The sequence below is a fragment of the Rutilus rutilus genome (assembly GCF_951802725.1).
Source record: "Rutilus rutilus genome assembly, chromosome: 23".
Taxonomy (NCBI): Eukaryota; Metazoa; Chordata; class Actinopteri; order Cypriniformes; family Leuciscidae; genus Rutilus; species Rutilus rutilus.
The window spans coordinates 21,817,329-21,842,808 of NC_140233.1; the positions used below are offsets into that span (position 1 = coordinate 21,817,329).

Sequence of the window (25,480 nt, forward strand, 5' to 3'; positions counted from 1 at the left end):
TATCCTGATTACATAACACGTTACATGTATTCCGTTACTCCCCAACCCTGGAAATTATATATTATATTGGTCTTTATTATTAATTATAATTTAAACCCTGCATTATAGAGCCGCTATAGGTAGTTGGTTTCTTCATTTCTCTTGCTTTTCAATTCATCAATTTTTATCCTTTCCCCACATCTGTTCTCCCTCTTTCTATTTGCTCTCAGTATTTCATAGGCCCACTGGAGCAAACAAGACATTTGCGTGAGCATCTGAGCAGAATTATGTCTCATGCATTAGCCACGCTCATGGATATTCATGAGCAAATTTACTCATCAGGGGCCTCATGTTGCAAATATCATCTCTCAAATTGCCAGGGCACCAAAAAAACAAATATAAAATAATTAGTGCATGTAAATATAATAAGGAGCCTCACCCCAAAGATTTTGGCTGTGTTTAAATACTGTCATGTTCTCTGTAAATTATAATAGTGCTGTATTGATAGGAGATTGACAGATCGAGTCGCACCCGTGTGTGAGGTTTTTAACGTGTCACATTTGGTGGTGTAATAAGGTGTGAAATCAAGCAGGCCTCTAATTGTGCTGGTCTAACAGCAGATGTGGCCCATTTGAGGAGATGTGATTTTGATGAGATGAGTGCCATAGCAGAGCACATAAGATTCACAGAGAGCAACACATATATAACCAACACTCTAATATCGCCATAGCATCCCGAAGTGGGGTTTGAGTGTGAGGTGCAACACTTACCTGGCTCCATCGCCTCCTTCTGCTTTTGTGCAGCCGAGAACTGCTGGCCGAAGAGTTGAAGATGAGTTGAGAACTGCTGGCTGAAGATCTCCCCAATCTCCTCATGCCTGGGAGATTGGGGAGTCGAGGAATCGATTCTTGTCAGTCTCTCTCATATCCACCAAGTTCTGCCAGTGATGGCATTCCTGGACCACCAAAGTGGACAACTTCTGACCGAGGGAGCGCGCAGTGACTTTCATACGCTGCTCCTGCATCAGAGCTACAGAACTACCCTTGAGCAACTCCTTAAGTGCCTTGGCTTGGTACACTTGCAGAAGAGCCATGGCGTGCAGGGCGAAGGCAGCCTGTCCAGCAGCTCTCTAATCCTTTGCCATGACAACGGACAAGAACTTACAGGCCATGGATAGGAGACGTGGGTTACTGTCCAGGCGGCAGGCACTTTGAACACAGCTGCATCACAGCCTCGCGCTCCATTGGGGGCGAGGGTAGTGAGGAGGCATCAGATCAGTTTGGGGTAGAAAAAGGTGCCATCCATGATCTGGTAACCTCCTCATGCACCTCCAAAACACTAAGAACCAGCATGGGCCTCCCTTACCCCTTTTCCACCAACAAGAACCAGGTGCTGGTTCGGAGCTAGAGCTAGTGCCGGTTCGGAGTTGGTTCTACTGACGAGCCTCCAAAGAACCGGTTTGCTTTTCCACAGGCTAAAAGAGCCAACGCAGAGCCAGGTCTTACGTCACATCTACGTCTCATCTTTCTCAGCAACGTTTGCGCGACGGCGCCAAACACAAACACATCATCAACAATGGCGCACGTTGCTTTGCTATTGATGTTCATGGCTTTGCGGACCTACATCGGCATCCAAACACGGCGGATCCAACGTGTTCGCGCGGCTCGCCATTATTTGTACAGACGGAGATTACAAGCGAGAGTAACGGCATATACATAACATTTATTTTTAACAATAAGATGCCGACTTTAGCCTTAGATTTATATTTTAGATCGCGTCCATCGTGTTTAGCTGCTGTTAGCTCGATTAGCTGCTATTTGAAAATGGCAGTCACAAGTTTCTCTTCAGTCTTGTTGGTCACGGTAACCCCGCCCCCAGCCTCTGACGCAAGCGGTTCTTTCTTGGCTCCGTTCTAGACCCTGCAATGATTTGGTGCTACTTAAGAACCAGTTTTACTGGTTCGGAGCTGGTGCTTTGGCGGTGGAAAAACAAAGAACCGATTTGAAACTAGGCTCTGGCTCCGAACCAGCACCAGCTCTGCCTTGGTGGAAAAGGGGTACCTGTGATACCAATCGTCCAATCTAGAGCGTTCAGGACACGGTGGAGGCCTCCACTCGAGCCCTAACGCTTCCGGCAGCTTGAGAAAGCATGGCGGTCAGACTCGGGCAACGCTACTCTCCCTGAAGGTGGCAAGTTCATCCCCGGAGGCTCACCCTCCGATGAAACGATTGACATCCGGTCTTCCAGCGGAGCCCTGAATGAAACACTTGGTCCCTCATGAGAAGGACCAGCATTCTCACTCAGAAGCTCCACAGCTTGCGGTGTGGGGGACCCACGGAGATTGGCTCGGCAGGTAATGCCCCACTGTGATCCTCAGGTCACCCTGGCTATTCACCGAAGTAGCCCTCTTCTGATTATCAGAACAGGAACTAAACTGGGGGTATAGGCCAGGGGACTCAACCTCGTCTGAGGTAGTTGAGTCTTGACCGCAACACGAGATGGCCATCTTCCCGCATGGTACATGACTCCTCTACAAAAGCTACCTCAGCGTGATTGACGCCCAGACACGCGAGGCAACGACCGTGACTGTCAGCCGACGCCAGGTAACGACTGCATCCAGAAACACACGGGTGGAATGACATCTTTAAAAAGATGCAGTGTCACACCCGTGTTTGCTCTTTCAGAGAAATGTAGCTCTCTTATAGTGCTGAAGCGCACAGGGGAAGTGGCAACAGCACAGCTAGAAGGGAATAGTGCAGCCTGCAGTGTGCAAAAAGCTCTTTTAGGGCTGTTAGGAAATGCTATTTTGGAGATCACGACCACCTCTGCAGCGCCGTCACACCAACACGTATAGCAGAGGCCTCTTCCTGAAGAGCGCTCGCAGACACTCGTGGAGCAATCTGTGCTGGTCGTAACGTCAAATGTGAATGACTGAAAGGGAACTACAATATACAGTATGATACAATATTATGATCTATGATGTGATACATTATTATATATGATGTGGCACATGACAATAAAATATGCTACAATGTATGTTCCGTTTCGATATATATTATACAAAACAATGCAGTATATTAATCGACCAGACAGCCATCGGCACATATCCTCAGCAAAGACCATGGGAACCAGAAAACTGGATGAAATATTCTGAATTATATAAATCAGATATAAATCTGACTTGTGATGCAGACTGGAATCTGGTTTGTTTGGCTCGAGGAAAACAAACTAATGTGACGTCATTTTGAACAAAATCAGGCCCAAACAAAGTTTGTTTGAAAAGTTCGAAAAAACTTGCCAAAGCGATCTTTCCGGAAAAGTTTGCTCCGTCTGGTAAACCCCTTCGAACTACCGAACTGCGGTGATAACGTAATAGGTAGGTGTGGGTCTAAGGCTCCGTCACCATTGACGTGGAAATCTTCTCTGGTTCAATTCTTCTGTTCAGTCCCTCAAGGTCAGACGTCTGCGAGTAAAAACATGAACACACTGGAGAGTCACTTTATAGTAGAAAATTAAAGGGGTCATATAATGGCATTTTTGTACAAGCTAATATGATTCTTTAGGGTCTAAATTACAAGTTTGTAATATACTTTAATTAAAAATTCTCATTAGTATTGTAAGAAAACACTCATTTTACCTGGTCAAAAACAGCTCTGTTTTCAGCACGCCGTTTAAGTGCATGTGTCTTTAAATGATAATGAGCTTTGATCACCCCGCCCCTCTGTTCTGTGCGTACACCGTTGGAAATAATAACACAATAACCATAATGCGTTGTTCATTATAAACGTGGGATTATGAATTATATCGAGAACGTCGTACATAGAAAACATGCTGTAATGTACCCTGAGTGTAAACAGCCGCATTCATCGTGAAGCGTGCAGCAAGCGATTTGCCAAGATTAATATAAAGATTAATATAAAGGTTAATAAAACGTTACACTCACTTCTTCTTCTGGAGGTGCAGCAGGAACACGAATAGTTGGTACCGATCCTTTTTTCAGGAGCAGCTTCTTTGCAAAACCAGCTTTATACTGACCCTCGAGCAGTCTGGTGTGTGAAATGATTCGCGCAAACATGAAAGCATTGCTGTTGATCGTGGGGAATATTCCCTTCGAAAACAAAACTCAGCCACTGCGTCGTCAGCGGTTCGGATTTAGGAACATCAAAATGACTTCTGTGTTCCTTATTGCACCCAAGAACAGAACACCACAATCTCTTAGACGGCATTCTGCTCATAGACAGTGCTCCAGCGTATCAACAATGACGCGCGGACTATGTTGACAGACAGCTCGCTCACGAGTGGGGGCGGGTCTGTGTTGAAACGCTGCTGTCAATTAACAATCGTGGGAGGGGCGTCCGACCGTGTGACGTCACTAGTAGAGATGCGCGGTTGGCGGTTACAGCCGCGGACTCCGCTGATAAACCGCGGATTGGGCGGATGACGTGACGAAAAAGAATATTTTAATTTAATTCGGGCGGGTGGCGGGCGGGCGGTTGAACCAATCAAATGAAAAATATATGTATACACAAATCAATGGATGGCGGGCGGGTGCGGTTTTGAAAATTGGTCAAAAACGTTGGTGCGGCTGGATGGCGGACGGATGATGATTTTTGTGATGCGGTTGCGGATGAAATAATAGCCCATCCGCGCATCTCTAGTCACTAGGTCGAACGGCTTGATTTGAGAGGGGGGAAAACATATAAGGAGATTAAAAAAAAAAACACTGGATGGATTTTTATCATTTTATGATGGTTGTGTACAGGCACTGCCAACACACATTTCAGTACAATCAACTTGTAAAAGTGCATGTACCATTATATGACCCCTTTAAGTTATAATTGTAATTGAAAGAGACACTGACACTGTTTTTTCATGTTTAATAAAGCTGCTGCTTTTAATCAATCTATTGTATAAAGCGGTATATATATATATATATATATATATATATATATATATATAAACGAAACGTGACTTTACTGAAGTGGCAAATTGCAGAGCTCATGCAAACATATCCACATCGCTATGATCTGATGCTTTCTTAACTGCTGTTTTCTTACTACTGCCATTTTTGTTGCATGTTTATTATGTTACTGAAAGGAAAGCGCACAGCACATATTTACATATTCATCTAAACGTCGGTCTCAGCAGCGTGGGTGGCGTTGGGATGTTTGCTAACAGTATATCACTGCTCACGTATTTCAAACTTCTTTTAACCCCAAAGCGAAGAACGAAAAAGAACTTCGCTGTGAGTATATCAGGGCCTTTAGAGCTGCTTTACAGCAGAATTTAATTCTGTTTGCATCATTGATCATTACTTTCCTGTTTATTACTATAAAGCTGCTTTGAAAAAATAAGCGCTATATAAATAAAGGTGACTTGATTACAATTTATAAAACAAATAGCTCAGACTATAAATTCTGAGTGTAAGGATGAAGGCATTGTGAAATGCATGCAAACGTGGTTTTAGATTTTATATTAATATTTAGTACTTTTTGAGTTTCCAAAGTTTCCAAAGAATAAAAGTAACTTTATTGAACACTGCTGTTTTTTGTCATGTAAATGGCTGTGGTTGCCATTTTGTAAAAGTAATAATTCACTTTATTGCTTTAATAAGATATGGTACGATGTTACAATATAGAATATGATAAGATCAAATTTGATATGGTAATGCAGTAATAAAAATACAGGACTTACAAATGAAAGACATTAAGATTCCATGTTCGTTCTTTCCCCTTTAGTCTCATGGCCTCCAGACGATACTACTTTGAGATTCTCCACAAGCAGGACGACAAAGGCTCGGATCACGTTGAAGTCGGGGTGAGTTTTGAATTGGCTCATTGTAACATGGGGGGAACTCTGAGACAAAGGAGAGATGGATCCAAATGCTGATAGTAGCCTTTTAAAATTAAAATAACAAAAATATACACAGCTGGACACAAGAACTGAATAAAGCCACCAGCATTACTGTCATACAAAGGATAAGACCTGACAATGAACACAGGAAACACTGGGATTTGTATACTCAAGATATCAATGGGCTAACAAGGGACAGGTGAGGGAAATTAATCACTATGGAAACAAACAAGGGTAACTGACCACAAATAAAGGGGGCACAGCAAAAGCAAACAGGAATTCAAAACTGGTGAAACAATGGAACAATTGGAACAGAAAATACATATCAAAATCAAAGTCCTTGAACACAAAACAGGAGAAACAACACAAAACAGGTTTTGTAACACTCAGAGCTTCAGAAACGATTCTTAATGCATTTCAGACCACATAGTGCTTTTCAATTCATGTTCTGTTTATTCAATCTGAACATGCGCAACCATGCATCCTTCACTATCCATTATCTGAACTTCCAAAACAGCTGTTATTGTCCACTTTTGCTAAATCTTATTATACGAGTCTTTTCAGTTCACAGGCTATTCTGAGGATTGATAAAAGAGGCTAAAGATACTGAATGTTTTGGTCACATCTGTTTTTGAAAACACTCTTTTCAGTCGGCTTGAGATAGCCAAATACCGAGTTTTAAGAGCGGGTGACTTCTTATTTTGTTCTCAACCTGACCAGCATTGAGTTTAGTTCTTTATATGAGCCTGTTCTTTGGTTTGTCTGCTAGTATTTATTTATTTGAATGAATGAATGAATGAATGAATGAATGAATGAATGAATGAATGAATGAATGAATGAATGAATGAATGAATCAATCAATGAATCAATGAATCAATGAATCAATGTCATGGAAAGTTTTTTTTTAACTGTAGCCATTACTGAAAGTCCTGTGGTTTGAATACTGATGTGTTAAATCAATTAAAACAATTCATGAAATAAAAATATGAATATAGAAATTAATTATTTAAAATTGTATAAACAAAAGCATGCACTGACAAAATAGTAACCTATGTTAATGTTAACACCTCAATGAACTAAGTTAAAAATATTATTTAACATTTATACCAAGAAACTTACTTTTATTGGTTAAATGAGGTAGAAATAACACTTTAATGTAACAATTGGAATACATTGGACGAATTTTTTTATTTATTATTAATTGTCAAATTAATTACTTCCACTTCAATCAATGTCATGGAAAGACTTTTTTTTATTTAATTATGCTAGACTTTATTGAACATGTTCTGTGATTTGAATACTGATTTTGTAAATAACTTAATACATCCAATTACAAAAAAAAAAATATATATATATATATATATAAATTTAAATCTAAATGAAAAACTGAATATATAATAAATAAACTAATAAATAGTAAATAAATTTACAAAGAAATAAAGCATAATAAATAATAATTAAAAAATCCACAAGATATTTTATTGTGGCAAAATATATTTCAGATAACCTACCTCTAAACATCGCATATAAACAAAACAATCTGTGTTTGGCCACTTTACAAATCTGTCAAGCAGACAGTCTTTTCCTGTTCAATTGCAACCATAAATTGACCTTTTTTTAATAAGGAGCAATATTTTGCCCCTGGAATTGATTTCTAGGCTAGATTAGTTTCTATAATAGGCATATAGTGTACTCTCCAGGTACCTTTGACATTATTTGCAACATTCTGTGATTTGGGAGACCTCAGAGTACGCCTCATAGTCTTTGTTACCGTTTTGTTACATTTATTGCAACACATCCTGGCTCTGTGATTTCATATCTGCAGTGTTTTAGTGGTTTTTTGTTTGTTTGTTTTAACAAATGCAGAAAGACATTGAAACTTTATTTATTTCATTCATGTTGTCGGAACAAAAGAACCACATTTTAGTTTTGGAACGAATCAGCCCATGCAAATGAAGTTTGAAATATTCTAAAGTAGATGTTTTGGTTTGTGGAAGCGTGTTTTGAAATGTAAAAGCCTGAACTGACAGTGCCATTAAGTCATTAAAACACCTTTGATTTGAAAAGGGGAAAAAATATCCAATGTCCAATCCATCCATGCAAGCTCCAGTCCATGTTTTGTTTGACCCTGCAAACAGATTCTGTTATCATTTAGCAAGTGTATTTGCTCCAAAAACTTTTCAGTTTATTACATTAAGCATTGCACTTGCCTTTAGGCAGCGGCGGGATGTGATAGAGGCGATATATTCGCCCAGACTGTGCTTCACTTTTTCCAGAATGAGTCCGATACTGATACTTTCATTTTTGGTACTCTAAGACTGGTATTTTCATTGCATTTGTAATTTTTTTAAATTATTTTAAAAGAATATTTACATATAAAAATGTAATTAAATTAGATATTATATTATTTAAATAATTTAAAGGGACAATATGTAGGAATTACTCCCATCTAGTGGTGAATTTGTATTTTGCATTCAAACTAATTTTGCTCTCCAGCGCCTCACTTTTTCAAATGCGCGTTGCATCTACGGTAGGCGATATGTACCAAAAAGCTTTGACAGCATGTCTTCTAATAGCACTTCGTCGAGTTTTCCTTCAGGTGAACAGGTGTGTTATTTCAAACAAACTGCAACATGACAACAAACAAACGAATGTTACAGTATGAATTACTGACTGTGAAAAACATGAAATATTGTAATTAGTAGTTATGCCTTCTTTATTCGTTATATTTTCTGAATTATGTGCATTGTTAGATATCATCATCAGATGATTCAACAATAGGGAGAGGAAGAGGTAGAGGGAGAGGACAGAGAGGCAGTGGATCAGTGGGATCTAGGCGAGGGGGTGGATGACGAGGAAGAGGAGGAGAGCGAGAGTCAATACCACGACGACAAAGATGCCCGGCAGCTACGAGAGACGATCTTGATAGAATTGAAAGTTTACAAAGGCAGAGAAGAGAAGCGACTGAGATTTGTACAATTTATGTCTAGCAATAGCAATGAATTTTCATTGTCTGTACAGTTCTATGCACGTAGCAAAATATTCACAACTTGAGCTAATGGATTGTTAATCTTACAAAAAAAGGAAGTTGTTGACCCTCTTCAACATCTTCAACATCTTCACAAATAACACTATATACGCGTAAGATACATACATACTGAATTACTGTATGCGTCTGTATTATTCAATGCGAGGACACAGTATAAGTGTTAAATAACAGAAAATGTCAGATAACATTAACTTGGTAGCCTTAGGTGTGCAAACAATGCAAGAAAAATCATATGCTCTATTCAAATATTTCTATAGAATTTCTAGGTTACAAAAAGTAGAACTTACAAACCTTGTTTTTAGCACCTTCGCTACTTTACTCAATAGCTGCTATTCATCTAATAGCCTGTTTAACTTTTAACTATAAATGTTCGTCTATGTATATAATAACAACCAAGCAAAGGAAAAAGATTGTAATTAAGATTGTAACACTGACTTACCTGTCGAGAAGAAAACAGGCCACTTCAGCGTCTCTTTAGCTCTTTCCACCTGGAAAAAGCTACCCCGACATTAACTCTTGTTTTCTGTAATCTACGGTCACGTTTCCTTTTACGTTCTATTTTTGACTTTTTTGGCGACGATGTTTTCTTCTCCTGTGGCGCGGCATATGTATGGTCAAGTCAAGTCAAGTATATTTGTATAGCGCTTTTCACAATACAGATTGTATTAAAGCTTCACAGTATTAAATAAAAATAAAACAACAAGGTTTGTTTCTAGTGGAATTTATTGATTGATAAAATCAAATTAAATATCCCCAGAATATCCCCAACTGAGCAAGCCAAAGGCAACAGTGGCAATGGAGAAAAAAAACCTTGGGAGAACCCAGGCTCAGTCGGGGGCCAGTTCTCCTCTGGCGTTTATTAACTAGAGGCCGGATTGTAATTTGAACTGTAAGATTAAAAATATTATATGAATGCCTGGCTGAAGAGATGTGACTTTAATCTAGTTTTAAACTGGGAGAGCGAGTCTGAGTAGGACACTATCAGGAAGGCTATTCCAGAGTTTTGGAGCTAAATGTGAAAATGCTCTCCCTCCTTTGGTGGTTCTGGATATCCTAGGTATGACCAAAAGCCTTGAATTTAGTGATCTTAAAGAGCGCGATGGATTATAGGGCGATAGAAGATCCGTTAAATAGACTGGAGCTAAGCCGTTTAGGGCTTTATAAGTCAGTAGCAATACCTTGTAATTAATACGGAACTTTATAGGTAACCAATGCAGTGATGATAAAATCGGTGTTATATGATCATATTTTCTTGATCTAGTAAGAACTCTAGCGGCGGCATTTTGGACTAACTGTAGCTTGTTTATTGAGGATGCAGGACAACCGGCTAATAAAGCATTACAGTAATCTAGTCTCGAGGTCATGAATGCATGAACTAACTTTTCTGCATCAGAAACTGATAGCATATTACGTAAAAGGCAGTTTTTGTAACATATGAAATATGATTTTCGAAAGACAGGTTCCAGTCGAGTATAACACCCAGGTCTTTTACTGTAGAGGATAAAGTAACAGGACATCCTACTATGTTAAAGTTGTATTGCGAGAGGTTTTGTGGGCGGTTTTTTGAACCGATAAGTAGTACCTCTGTTTTGTCTGGATTTAATAAAAGAAAATTACACGTCATCCAATCTTTTATATCTTTAACACACTCTGTCAATTTGGATAATTTAGCGTTTTCATCTGGCCGTGATGAAATATATATTTGAGTGTCATCAGCATAACAATGGAAACTAATTCCATGTTTCCTTATAATATTTCCAAGTGGCATCATATATACTGAGAATAATAGAGGGCCTTACACAGATCCCTGCGGCACTCCATAGTTTACTGGAGTTATGATCGATTTTTCTCCATTTAAATAGACAAAATGGTAGCGGTCAGATAAGTATGATCTGAACCAGCTTAATGCTTGTCCTTGAACACCAGTATAATTTTTTAGTCGATCTAAGAGTATTGTGGGATCTATAGTATCGAACGCAGCACTAAGATCAAGTAAAACTAGTATTGAGATACAGCCTTGGTCAGAAGCTAAAAGTAAATCATTTGTTTTGGTCCATAATAACAATGCAATCCAGACTTTTAAACCTTCCGGTGCAGTTTCAAGCGCCACTCACTGCTCTGCACCTGCGTTTCTGCTGGTTTCAGTCACGTCACGTGACTGGCTGGCTCTGAACGAAAACGCGTTGTGGAAACGCGTTGGCTTAGTACTTTTTGTCCCTATCTGCTATTATAGTTTTGCAAGATGGCGGAACTACATGGAAGCCTCCGTGGACCTACCCGTCCCATGTATATAAAGATAATAAATTCTTCATTTATAAGGATAAGTCAGATAATTGGCCGAGGTATCTGTACACCATTGAGGACATATTTATGAATAAAAATAATGATTTTAGATAATAAAATACCTAAAAAGATACATATTGTCCCTTTAAATATAATATTATTTTAAATATTGGGTCGAGAAACCGAAAGTATATTAATCATATTACAGTAGTCAACATTTGAAGTGGATCAAAAAGTTCATCAAAGTTGTCCTAATACAAGAGCGGGTATTGTTCAAAATTCATGTAGAACTTTGATGAAAAGTTTTGATCCACTTCAAATGTTATTGTTGACTATTGTTGTTGACTTAATTCATTTAGCAAATAGATTCCTTCAGTTATTTTCATGCTTAATAATACCTGTTAAAATCCTTCTGTGGTGAAAATCAAGCTTTTAATGTTTTTAATATGCTTTAAGACAAACCATGTGTAAATTCATAATTCAACACCATTGCTGAGTTTTTTCTCCTTAAAACTGCAGTGAACCAAAGACAGTCTCAAAAACACGGTTTGAAATCGCTGGTGTTTCTGACGTCACAAACTACCTTGTAACCAATCAGATCAACGTGTGATCGTCAACGAGTGGATCTCTGAGCTGGTGTGAGTGAGTGGAGGCGGGGCTCATTTGCATATTCATAAAGCTGCGTATATTAAATGAGGCAAGGGTGTAGAGTTACATTCAAACTATTTTAGGGCATGATGGGAAAAAAAATGCAAGGAAAGATTTTGGTGATCAAAGATGACTCTTAAGGGATAAAATGATTGACTACTACAGGGGGACATTAAAATGTAGTACAAGCTTCTGTTCAGTGATCATTATATTGCTCTATCATTATTTCATCTTCAGCGCACATTTTTCAGTCGCTTCAGTGCAGCTGCACAATAATCACATGACATTTCCTGTAATAATGTAGGGATCCAAATGTTATACATAAATCACATGCATTTGTTTACTTAGGCCACATATACGATTTAATTTGACGCTCTCTCTCCCTCTCTCTTTACCCTCAAGTAACGTTAGCAATAGGTGCATCGTTTTACTTTCTTTGCTATTGACATAGACGACCAAACTAGAAACATTTCAGCAATGTTTGTGAGAAAAGGAATGTGCACTCATCTCGTCCACTTAGCTTGCTTCACTTATCAGCTCACGCAGAGCGGCTATACAGGCTTAAATATGACATTTATGCTTAATATTCTATTATTTAGAAACATTTACTTTCAATACAATTAAATTAAATTCAGTTAACATTTATTTGTATAGCGCTTTTCACAATACATATCTATCAAAGGAGCTTTAAAGAAAATTGCAATGCTGACAAGCCATGTTCAGTAACAACTTTTGGATTTGATATAAAAACAAATATATGTTGTGTTTGGTATTTACAGCCACGGATCAGTTCCACACTGCAAACTCGGCATATGTGAAAGCAATATAGCGCGCCACATACGTACTGCAAACGGAGTATGTGTGAAACAGGCGTTATGCGGAGAGCGTTGATCACTGCCGTTCCTCTTACCCTACACAGTGAGACTACTGGATAACACTGGGGAAGAGTGCCTGTTCCAAACGGAAAGGGACGCCACAGAGACCAGATCCTGCCCATAGGGAGGGAACACGTGGAGTTGTCATATGGACTGACCATTAGGACAGCGCTGCATATGGAAGGTCTCTGTGGTAGATCCTGCCTAGGGTGGAGTCAATACTATACACTCACTCTCAGGAGAGATGCCAATTCGTCAGTTCAGTTCTGAGTCGAATGTGACTGACTGAAAGGGAACATGCAGTTAGCTAGCATGTTTTAATTTTAGGCAGAAACTGAGCTCATTAAAGTAATTACAGTATTACAAGTTGTGAACATAATGATTACAATATATAGAAATAAATCATAGAAATCTTTCATCTCTGATATCTCTAAATCTCTTTTTGTCTGGACACAAACACGGTACTGTACACATCACGCTGCAAGGTTTCAGTATCGGAGCATTTTAATGAGTATGAGTACACAAGTGGAATATTGGGCTTGATACTGGTATCGGTGCATCCCTATTTATTGTGCATGGACAAGTGTAGGTTGTCACGGTGTGGTGCAGAAGACGAAGGAGAATCAAAAGTTCCAATGCAAACTTTTACTCACAATATAATTCATACAGGTACATAGAAGACGAGCAGAAGGTTTGCACACACTTAATACAATCAGACCATCAACAAGGTTACACACAGGGCTTAAATACATGGGGAAACAGATCAGGGAATCGAGACACAGCTGACAAGACTAACAAGGTAACAGGTGTGACAGATGAACTAATGAGGGTTACCATGGGAACAAAGGAGTGGTGCGAAAACAGAACAAAGGAAGACGTGACTAAGGAAAACAAGACTCAGACAGAAACACAACTGTGACATAGTTACTACTGTCTGTCTCTTATCACTCTTTCTGACCGACCGTCTCCTCCTACCTCTTTTATCAACCGTTTCATCTTCTCCTAAATCACATCACTTCACTTGCTTGTTATCCAGCCACCCCAGAAGAAAGCAGCATCACCCATCCGTCCTCCACCGCAAATTTAAAATAAGTGTGTGTATGTAGGACAAAACCTATTTATGCTGTGTGAGAAAAATATTAAGTGTGATATTATGCTAGGTCCCCCATGAGAAGGACCAGCAACCTCAGCCGGAAGCTCTACAGCTTGCAACGCAATAGATGAATAGAGGTGACTTGATTTTATAAACATTTGGTCTGATTGAAACAATTGGTCTGATTGAAACACCTGGATTCAATATTTAAGAGGTGTGTCCCAATGCTCTTGTCAATATAGTGTGTATTTGGTTAGTGGAAAAAAATACACTATATTGGCAAAAGTATTGGGACACCCCTCCATATCATTGAATTCAGGTGTTCCAATCACTTCCATGGTCACAGTTGTATAAAACAGTTATTATATGATAGGTTGCCACCTGTGCAATAAGTCCATTCGTGAAATTTTCTCACTACTAAATATTCCACGGTCAACTGTTAGTGGTATTACAACAAAGTGGAAGCAATTGGGAACAACAACAACTCAGTCACGAAGTGGTAGGCCACATTCACAGTGCAGGGTCAGCGCATGATGAGGCACACAGTGCGCAGAAATCGCCAACTTTCTGCAGAGTCAACAGCTACAGACCTCCAAACTTCGTGTGGCCTTCAAATTACCTCATGAACAGTGCGTAGAGCTTCATGGAATGGGTTTCCATGGCCGAGCAGCTTACAAGTGCAATGCAAAGCGTCGGATGCTGTGGTGTAAAGTCACTGCCACTGGACTCTACAGCAGTGGAGACGTGTTCTCTGGTGACGAATCACTCTTTTCTGTCTGGAAGTCTGATGGTCGAGTCTGGGTTTGACGGTTGCCAGGAGAATGGGACTTGCCTGACTGCATTGTGCCAAGTGTAAAGTTAGGTGGAGGGGGGATTATGGTGTGGGTTGTTTTTGAGGGGTGGGTCTTGGCCCCTTAGTTCCAGTGAAAGGAACTCTTAATGCTTCGGCATACCAAGACATTTTGGACAATTTCATGCTCCCAACTTTGTGGGAACAGTTTGAGGATGTTCCTGTACATCCCTTACATCCCTCATGTTTGGATGTCTGTAGCTAACATGACTGCGCACCAGTGCACAAAGCAAGGTCCATAAAGACATGGATGAGCGAGTTTGGTGTGGAGGAACTTGACTGGCCTGCACAGAGTCCTGACCTCAACCCGATAGAACAGCTTTGGGATGAATTAGAGCGGAGACTGCGAGCCAGTCCTTCTCATCCAACATCAGTGCCTGACCTCACAAATGCGCTTCTTGAAGAATGGTCAAAAATTCCCATAAACACACTCCTAAACCTTGTGGACAGCCTTCCCAGAAGAGTTTAATCCTACGGATTAAGAATGGGATGTCATTAAAGTTTATGTGCCTGTAAAGGCAGAACTTTAGCAGTAAAGTGTATATATACATACAGTACATTTCTGTCGTGACAACTCTGAGAGTTTGGCATGGTAATGAATATGAATATGATGTTAATGTGTTTGGTCTTGGCGGAATAGATCTGCTGCTGTTGATTATAGTTGCTGCGGCTGCAGAGCAAATATGGAACTTTTCCACTGCCATTACGTGTAATATGTGTCAGGCTTATGTTTTGTTTAGTTCTCTTTTCAAGTTTGTATAGCGCATTTACAACAGCCACTAGGCTGACCAAAGTGCTTTACAGAACAACCAGATTAAAATATAGTAAGACCTGCATAACAACACATAAAACACAAATAAGAGCAGCAAAGCTATGCGAAACCTTAAAACCGGAGTGATAAAACAGTATAAGACTCAAATATAAAGTAGTTAAACAGGAGTGGCAAAACAGTATCAAACTCAAATATAAAATAGTAGAACCAACCATTAGAGAAGAGATCAATATACTAAAGAAAATAGGTAGGTTTTTAACAGAGACTTGAAAACAGACAGAGTAGGGGTCGTTCTAATCTCTAGAGGCAGGGTGTTCCAGAGTCACGGCCCTGCCACCGCAAATGCACGCTCCCCTCTACGCTTGAGTCTAACGCGAGGGACTACCAGCAGAGCCTGGTCGTTGGATCTTAGGCTTCTGGAAGGAGTGTAGGGATGAACAAGTTCAGAGAGATAGGCAGGAACTAAATTATGAAGAGATTTAAACACAAAGAGTAGAATTTTGAAATCTATTCTCTGTCAAACTGGCAGCCAGTGTAGAGATTTGAGAATCTGAGAGAGATGTGGTCATATTTGTGACACTTATGTAGAAGTCTAGCTGCAGCATTTTGGACTAACTGAAGACGAGCAATTTGAAAACTTGATATACCGCAATATAAGGAATTGCAGTAATCTCATGATTACGAATGAGATCTTTTTGTCAAATTTTAAAGGCTGGTCAACAAGAACACCTAAGTTCTGCACCCCTGGGGATTTAAAAGCCGATAGACTCTCTAACTCTGGACTTTGGGCCGAAAACAATGATCTCAGTCTTGTCTTCATTTAGGAAGAGGAAATTTTGGGCTAGCCATGCTTTAAGAGAATTCATCATATCGCATAAAAAGTTAGCCTTTTCGTTTCTATATGTTTGTTTCTTGTTCAGCTCAGCTTAGCCTTGATTGTTTCCTTACAGTCTTCTTAGTTACTGATTACGTTCAGCTGTCGACCATTGTGTTTCCCTTGTTAATCTTAGGGGCTGTTTACACAACACCGTTTTCAACTAAAACCGTAAAACTTTTTATGCGATTTGGCCGTTCGTTTACACAACAACGGCGCTTTGCATGCCTGAAAACTTTTGAAAACAGGTTTCAAAGTGCACGTTTTTTAATACGGTCTCCGTGTAAACACCAAAAGGCAAATCTCTAAAAACGATGGCATCATGCACATGCGTATTACGTGTTCAGTCTACAGTGTTTCATCGCCATCTAAAGACCTGGCAGCAGATTACAGCGTTTTTAGTCGCTTTTGCGGATCCGTGTGAATGGGGATCGTTTTGACAATGGTGTCGTCTGTACGCGGAAAACTCAAAGGAATAACTTCTCAGTTTTAAGCATATCGTTGTCGTGTCGTGTAAGCGTACCCTCAGTGTATAAGTACTCCCTGTTTTGTTCTGTTCCTTGTCGGTTATTGTCATTGCGTTAGTGTGGTAAATGTGTTTATTCTCCTGAGATTCTCCTATGTAATTCTGTTATGTCTATTATGTAAAGTCTTTTTGAGTGAATTCCTGACTATTTCGTGTTAAATTCAACCATACAACGGAGGCAATATGCTGCTGTGAGCAAATAAGACATGCTGCTGCTGTACAAGCATACATGAATCAGACCCATAGCAGATCTATACAGGTGGAGCTGGGGAAGCTGGAGGGTTTCTGAAAGCATAGCAAATTGCTACAGCAAACGATAGGCAAGTATTTGAATGTTGAGCAGCATGCTCATTGGCTACTGATACAGCAGGAACCTATACCTATGAAACAACAACAATATATTATGTTTTATGTACAAAGTTTGGGAGGCCTATTTAAAAAAAAAAAAAAAAAAAACTTGTCTCTATAATATCACACTTAATATTTTTCAACCACAGAAATATTAGGTTTTTATACATTAAACAATATAACTGACTTTACATTTTGGGAATCAAGAATTATGAATTGAATACTTGGTCTTCTGTATTTGTTCAAATGTATACAGCTGCACTGTGTACTGTTTCCCACACTACAATGTTACAAATACTGGTATCACTGAGTACAAAAATTAAAAAAAAGCTATCTATCCATGTTAATTATATACACAGTGCTGTAAGTATGTGGGGGAAACATAAACAATCCATAAAAAGATGTGCAAAGCCTTCTGTCGTTTTAGAAAAGAGCGGAAAAAAAACATGGTACAATAAATTAACGTCATCACATTATTATACCAAATGCCAAAAATAACAATTACGGCCCCCCTGTGTGAAGCCATCAGCAAGCATCAGTCCGTAGCACACGCTCTGTGGGAGAGAGAGAAATGGAGAGAGCGCTCGAAACTACTTTATGTTTGATTTAGCTGCAGCTGGCTGCTCCTCATTTCACTAAAAGCATTGAGCAAATACAAAAAGGGCCTCCAAATTAAATTTTCAGAATGTATTTCCTGTCTTTGACCGTCTGCTCTAGACTTGAGATGATGGTGGTGGAGCTTCCAAGAAAAGATATTACGACAATATCTTGAGTTGAGCCTCTCCGTGAGCTTGTGAGGAATGGGAAAAATAACAATGATACAATTTGTTTTACAATAATGAAAATATTTAAAAAATATTTTAAGGTCCCCCTGTAGTCAATAATTGTATCCCTTAAAACTTGTTTCACTGTCGTTTTATAGAGAAAATTCTCAAAGCATGTTGAAATTACCACATAGACATATAAACAACATTAAAAACGTGATTTTCACCACAGGGGGACTTTAATAAAAAAGATTGTTCTCCGCAGCACGAGCCCATTCGCTATAAATAATGTGGTGCAATGCAGTGATATTTGTAAGCTAAAACTGTCATTAGCCATTTTGGATTGATATTCAACACAAAAACAACATTGTATGAAACAAGGTTGACACAAAACAGCTCTTGAAAGAGAAATATCATTGATTACTAATACTTTTGTAATTGCATTGTGTGATTTGTTACACGGCAAACCAAATCAGAGAGATACCTGTAGAATTACAGTAGGCTACTCAGTTTTTATATGGCCATGTACACATGCAGTTAAATTCAGTTGTCAGCTCATATTTTAATGCTAAATCCTCTTCGGTACTGTTACAGCTGAGGTGGTTAAGATATAGCGCACGACGAAGGAGATTCAACAGGAGACTTTAATTCAGAAATTAGACCAGTAAACATAACCACACATCAACAATAACTTAAAGTAAATGTAAATGATACAAGACAAGGAACAGGGAGAAACAGAGGGCTTAAATACACAGAGAACAGATCAGGGAAAAAGACACAGCTGGGGCGAATTAACTCAATGACAGTGACCATGGAAACTAACAAGATACAGTTGACAATGAACAGAGGACGAGCATGCAGGCAGAGAATGTCTAATATGGCGAGAAGTTTCACTCCCACTACACTTCCGGCTTCTGAACTGGTTGCAGTTCCACTCTGATTCCATATGAGGGCGCTCACAGGACGAGTGCAGAATGAATGGAGGTCAATGGCGGTATACCCCTCAAAATCCACTTTTCTCAGGATATAATTTTTTGTCTAGTAATTTGAAAGGAGATGCAAAGAAATTACACATTGCTGGGTGTTAGATTTTTTAGAGTCACTTATTTTTTTTTTAAAAGTCTTTCAAAATGTCAATGACGTCAGAATGCTGACGTCATTAGCAGAATGCTAGCGTGTTATGGGCAACAACAACTCAACCTGTAAGAAATCGAAAGGACATAAGTACTCGTTCATTCAACTTTCGACCTAAAACCCATGTTGAATTTGCAAAATCTACAATCAGATCTGAGATTTCTCAACGGCAATCGGGTGAAAGAGACAAATTTAGCCGTCTAGCCCCATTGACTCCCATTCATTTTGCACTCATGGCGATCGCCCCCAGTGGAACTCTGGTGGTACTACAACCAAAATTCGGTACAATAGGGCTTAATAGGGAGTGGGCAGGCTCTCCGTAGACGGGCTCTGATGCAGGTAAGGGCCAGGGAGGATGATGGGAAATGTATTGATCGTGACAGGCACACACACAGGTCAGTCATTTTTACGGGAGCGAGAACCGCATTCTGCAACCGAACGAACTCCTGAATAATGCACGTATAGTTGACAACCGCATTAACAAAGATTCTGTGCAGTGTGTGTTAAAAGCACATCAGGGATGTGTCTCTCTTGTGTGGTGCAAGAAAACCTCTGGGGAAGTTGTACAAGCTTTGACTCGTTTTGCGTTTCCACTCATGAAACTTTACAGTGTGAATGTGGCCTAGAAAACTTAGATGTTTGTAAATACCAAACATACTGTGACAGGGTTGAAATTGTTTCTTTAAAATGTATAGAAATATTTTTAATAACAAGACTAGCACATAATCTGCCATTGAAACCATATTTGTTGACAAGACAAAAAATAGTGCGTGGTTACCCCTATGGTGGTCTCCCAATGTCAATTGAGGTTATGGTGGTGATACTTGATATTATATTATTTACATGTCAAATAGTTTTTCAAATGGAAAAAATATAAAATGTTCTGTATATATTGTAATGGCACTGTATATAATCTCATACAGCAGTTGTTGCTAGAGAACATGCATTGAATAAACCAAACAGAGCTGTTAATATTACGATTTTTTCAATATAAATTGCCAGTCCCGGGAATTCAACTTGGCCAGAACTCTTGATAAGAGAAACTATTTTACGTGACCGTGCGCATTTGTCAGGCACTGAGCCTGTCAGCCACACTTGTACTTTTCCAGCTTTATTGTTACATTTTGTTGTTTTCCCCCTTGTATTGATTTTTGTCTTTTCACACTGAAGGTTTCAGGCCAGTGAATCAGACCTCGGTTTCACAGAAGAAATGTCATCAGACACATGAGACCGTGAAGACAGAATAGCTAATTCAAAACACACACATTTTTTTTAGTTCAATGGAGACATAACACAGAGACTTCTATTGTTATTAATTTAAGCTTATCATAATTACTATAGAGCCCTACTGCTGAAACAGGAACACATTATTTAGTCCCTTTAATTAGGTATTATCCTCCCGGGGATCTGGGATGTTCTTAAATTGTAGGTTATTTCAAGTTTAACTATCATTGTTAGGGCATTTGGTCAAAACCTGACACACACACACACACACATGCACACAAGCACAAAGCCTTTTTGTTTTCTCAGCTACAACACATATTTTTCTCATGCACTCTGTCTTTCTGTCTTTTCTAAAAGCTGAAATGATTATAGTGTCCACAAACCCAGACACCTACATTTATCACAAAGAAGAGGCTTACAACTGCCCATGGGTTTTATTATACTTTCAAGTGATATTAGTGGGTGCCGTTTCAATCTCTCTTGGAGTGCTTCTAATCTTTATGTCACAAGTTCACACTTACAAATAATCTGATAGAGTAAAGTAGTATGTGTATTTGGCGTGCTTTCCGAGGAGAGGAATCTGAGCTCAGTGTTTTGGCCCGAACCCAGAGTATTCCCCCCGTATTTCTGGTTAGGAAAGAGACCGGGCGAGTGTGAGGAGACGGGGGTGGTGGAGGGATGCTGAAAACTGTGGAGGAACAGGTGGGTCGACAGCGTATACATACGCCTCCACTCATTCTGATTGGTTAGACATGTTGATTACTGATTTCTGATTGCTGGTGAGAATGACGTGATGATTGGATAGATCATTTTTGATGTTAATAAAATATCTTTTTTTTTTTTTTTTGACTTGATATTTTATATACTTTTATTCTCGACTAGTTTCTAAATTTATGCTTGTGTGAATTTCACAAAACCAGTCGAGAGTCTTTTCCGGGTCATGATAGGAAAGAAATGATATTACTTTAAGATAATAAAATATAATATTTAAAGGGACAATATGTACGATTTTTGGATTAAAATATCCAAAAACCACTAGGACAGCGTTATATGTTTTGTTGACTTGTGTACTTACATTATCCCAGATGTTTTCAATAATGTTTAAATCAAGAGAAATAAGCAGTTTTAACCAGGACACGGACCATGTAACCATGGAAACACCAAAGACGCTTTCATATGTCATGTGTTTTATTAGAAAAGGGAACAACTATTTGAATACATTTAAAGACAGAAAACGAATCACTGTTATACAGCTCAACACTGTTAGTCTTATTGTTTGAATCGCTTGTTTTCTTCATTTTGCGCAAGTACCATGTTTTTACCATGCCTCAGAGAAAAACACTATTTTGTATAAATAAACATAATCAGATGCAGCTTTATTTTCATTTTCTCCTTCATACCATATGCTTTCAAATTAATTGCATGCCATTTATCAACACAAGCCATCCAGCATTTATTAATATGATATTCTAATATTGATCTAGCTCACTGCAGTGTGCAGCAAGTGTCTCATAGCAGCCACCGAGCAAACGCACAGAGAAATGTAAATGATAAAACAGGGCTGAGTTTCCCCACATACGCTTGACCTGAAGAAGCGGAAGCGACCTTTGTCTTGAACAGGCGACCTCTAGTGGCAAAAGACTACATATTGTGCCTTTAATATGTGCTTATTATTGAAATTTAGTTTGTATATATTTATATGTGATGGTACTATTTATTGAGCGTATTTTAATTTATGTTGACATAAAAATGTTAAAGGGATAGTTCACTTTGAAATTAATTTTTGATATGTTTTAGCTTACCTCAAGGGCATCCAAGATTTAGGTGTCTTTGTTTCCGCAGTAGTTTCAATTTTGATATTTTTAGGTCAAACCGTTCTTGTCTGTCATATAATGCAGGTCTATGGTCACTGTCTCAAAACACAAGCACAGAGTCCAAATTAAACAATTCCCCATCGTCCAAATTAAACAATTCCCCATCGTAAGTACACATTGATGGCCTAAGACACGAAACGAGCGGTTTGTGTGAGAAAACGAACAGTATTTATATCGTTGTTATCTCTTGAAAACAGCACACGTCCAAATGATCTGACGGCGCGGGCGCGGGCGGGTATAGATATATACACTAGATGTCGCTTGGCTACGGTTTCGTTCCAATGAACTGCAGTAGCCAAGGCGACATCTATATATATCTATACCCGCCCGCGCCGTCAGATCATTTGGACGTGTGCTGTTTTCAAGAGATAACAACGATATAAATACTGTTCGTTTTCTCACACAAACCGCTCGTTTCGTGTCTTAGGCCATCAATGTGTACTTACGATGGGGAATTGTTTAATTTGGACGATGGGGAATTGTTTAATTTGGACTCTGTGCTTGTGTTTTGAGACAGTGACCATAGACCTGCATTATATGACTGACAGACAAGAACGGTTTGACCTAAAAATATCCAAATTGAAACTACTGCGGAAAAAAAGACACCTACATCTTGGATGCCCTTGAGGTAAGCTAAAACATACCAAAATTTTATTTCAAAGTGAACTATCCCTTTAATAATTAAATAATAATGAAAATTAGAATGAGAATTTAAAATGTGCTTGTTGTCAAAAAGAGATTTTGGAAACAAATATGACATGAAATGTACCCATATATATTCATCTTTACTGGTCGTTCCTCAATAATGTTTTGAGTGTGTGTGTGTGTGTGTGTGTGTGTGTAGGTGTGTGTGTGTGTGTGTGTGTGTGGCTGTGGAAAATGGCCTGTCTCCCCTAATTACAGCAAGCATAAGCAGAAGTGACATGGTAATTGCACAACGTCATTAAAAGAATTGTAGCTTGTCGGATGGTTTGTAAGTGTGCTGCTAAAGAAGCTACTGTTGATGTGTGTGTGTCTCATTTCCTGCTGTGTGTTGTGTTGTGATTGGATAGGTGAATCTGTTTAGTGAGGGTGACCTTGCTTGAAATGTAGATGAATAAACAGCAGATTTCCCAATACTTTTCCTATCTACACCATTTCAACACTTTGATTAGCCATTGACATGCCGACACTAAAGGGTTTGGTGATTTGATGGCCTTAACTTGACATTATAATTTTACAGAGACGTCCTTTGGCTAGAGGTGATTTCATCACTTTGTGCAATACTTTCATTTGAAACTTTATGTCTTATTGCAGATTCTCTTTAGTCTTTTGTTGCTAGACTTTTGACTGCCAACATAAAGACTTTTGACTGTCAGGTCAACTTTGCAGCTTCTTCTGGCCAAAAAACACCCACTTAGACAACTTAGTCGCTTTGGTTTCCTGCATCCTTTCACTGTTTAAACTGCCCTGTCAATCATCTTGTCACAATTAAAATCTTTCACATTTAATTGAATTTCCTACCGTTTCGGAGAGAAATGTAGCAGCACGTTGATCTGCCAGTCGTTGGTATTTCATGCGGAGACTCTCCTCATTGTGTTGGCAATTTGCATAATGATGGACGTATTTTTACAAAAGCTCACAATACTGTTGCAGATTAAATATAATGTGGATAACATTGAATAAATATATTTTCGTCAGGTTAGATACTGATTATTAATCACTCAAACTCCTTCAGCTAAACCTCTCTACTTAACCGACGGACTCGCACATACGTACGTTTGTAGTTCTAATCGAATGTGGGCAGTATACGCCATTACAGTTTGCACGGATCTGCACTTTGGATTCTAACCGGAAAAGTAGACCATCCGGGTATGTTTGGAATACTCATTTCAACATGCTACGATTTGGGACGCACTAATTCTAATTTCGAATACTATTTAGAACGGATAGTGTGCAAATTGGGCATGAGTATCTTTCAAAAGATTTAAAGGCATGACCTTTATAAGCTTCATAAAAATCTTGTAACTGATTCTTCCACAAAAGCACTTGTCGGTATCTAAACAAAACATTATTTCCTAGTGGACTGATGAAAACCTATGTCCTTGATTCCCATAAAACTGCCGATTTCAGTCAGATCTTGTTAATAGATTGGTGTGCAATATGTATCATGCAGTCTAAGACTGGTCTGTTGGCCGTACCATATTAGGCTTGAGTCTACGTACTTTCTCTCTTAACTGTTCCTCTTTGTCTTTATTACAGTGGCGCCCTTTCCTGCCAGGACTCAAGTATGAGGTCATCGATTCCGCCTACATCTCCTTGTACACAGGTAACCCTCCCTCTCTTGCAAACTCCACCAATTTCAAAACTAACCAGCATTGACTAGCCACCGAACTCCCGCCACACCGTCATGCTTTGAGTAGTTTGATGGTGTGACAGTTTGAACTTTAGTCTTTGATGGTTTTCTTTGAGGTGCACGAGAGGTTTCACTGTTTATGAAACATACGGTGTCTCCGAGAGTTGTCGAGAAGGAAGAAAGTGGCTTTTTCAGTATCAGTGAGATTGATGACAGTGACTTCTTCTGCCCGAGGCTGTTTCCAGTCGCTGGTCTTTGTGTAGGGGAAGGTAAAGTGTGTCCCATCGGGCTTAAAACGACTAGATGTATTAGCCGCATTACACTTTAAAGTTGTTTTCTGTGCCCTAAAGTTGTAAGTGGAAGGACTTTTAATAGTGTCCTACTGAGTTCACTACAAAATTGATGACTTTAGTAGATGTAATTTGCTTTTAACACTTTTTTGGTTGCAGTGCCCTGAGGTGAAGCAAAATTGAAAATGTGCTTAGAGCTGTTGTGACAAAGAGAGAAAGGGCACAGGAAAAAGAGCAAGGTTATGAAGACTCGGTCGGATCCTGCTCACAAAGGGAGATCAGGCATGTAGCGCTAACATCCGTACCGTTGCCATGGTGATCATGCTGACCTTCAAGGATAGCCTTTTGGAAGTGTCTTCAGAGCTTATATGTTTTCATGCAGTTCACCAAACACACACTCTGATTTTACATTCAAGTTGGAAAAAAGATTAACAAATGAGATCTCCTTAATATTTCAATTGTCTCTCCTAGAAAGCTATAAAGATTAACTGGACAGCAAAGTGAGACTTTTGCAGAAGTATCCTGCTTTTTAGGTGGTTCTCCTTACAAAAAACGAAACAAAAAAACAATCCTAAATAATCTCACGTCTACTTTTGAATTCCAGAAGACATCTCAGCATTTTCTCAAACTTTGCTCCGATTTACCAAGGTCCACTATCAAAAGTCAGAGAACTCCATATGAACTGTCCATCTATTCTGTTCTACGTGGG

General features: G+C 39.1%; 1 protein-coding gene across 2 annotated transcripts in view; it reads left to right on the forward strand.

Moving 5' to 3' along the window:
• Positions 1-25,480, forward strand: part of b4galnt4a (beta-1,4-N-acetyl-galactosaminyl transferase 4a) — a 194,759-nt gene that overhangs the window by 150,348 nt on the left and 18,931 nt on the right. For both annotated transcript variants that reach the window (XM_084396505.1, XM_084396506.1), the window contains exons 8-9: positions 5,718-5,796; positions 24,388-24,454. In XM_084396505.1, the coding sequence (XP_084252631.1) occupies positions 5,718-5,796; positions 24,388-24,454 (146 nt within the window). The remainder of the gene's footprint in view (positions 1-5,717; positions 5,797-24,387; positions 24,455-25,480) is intronic.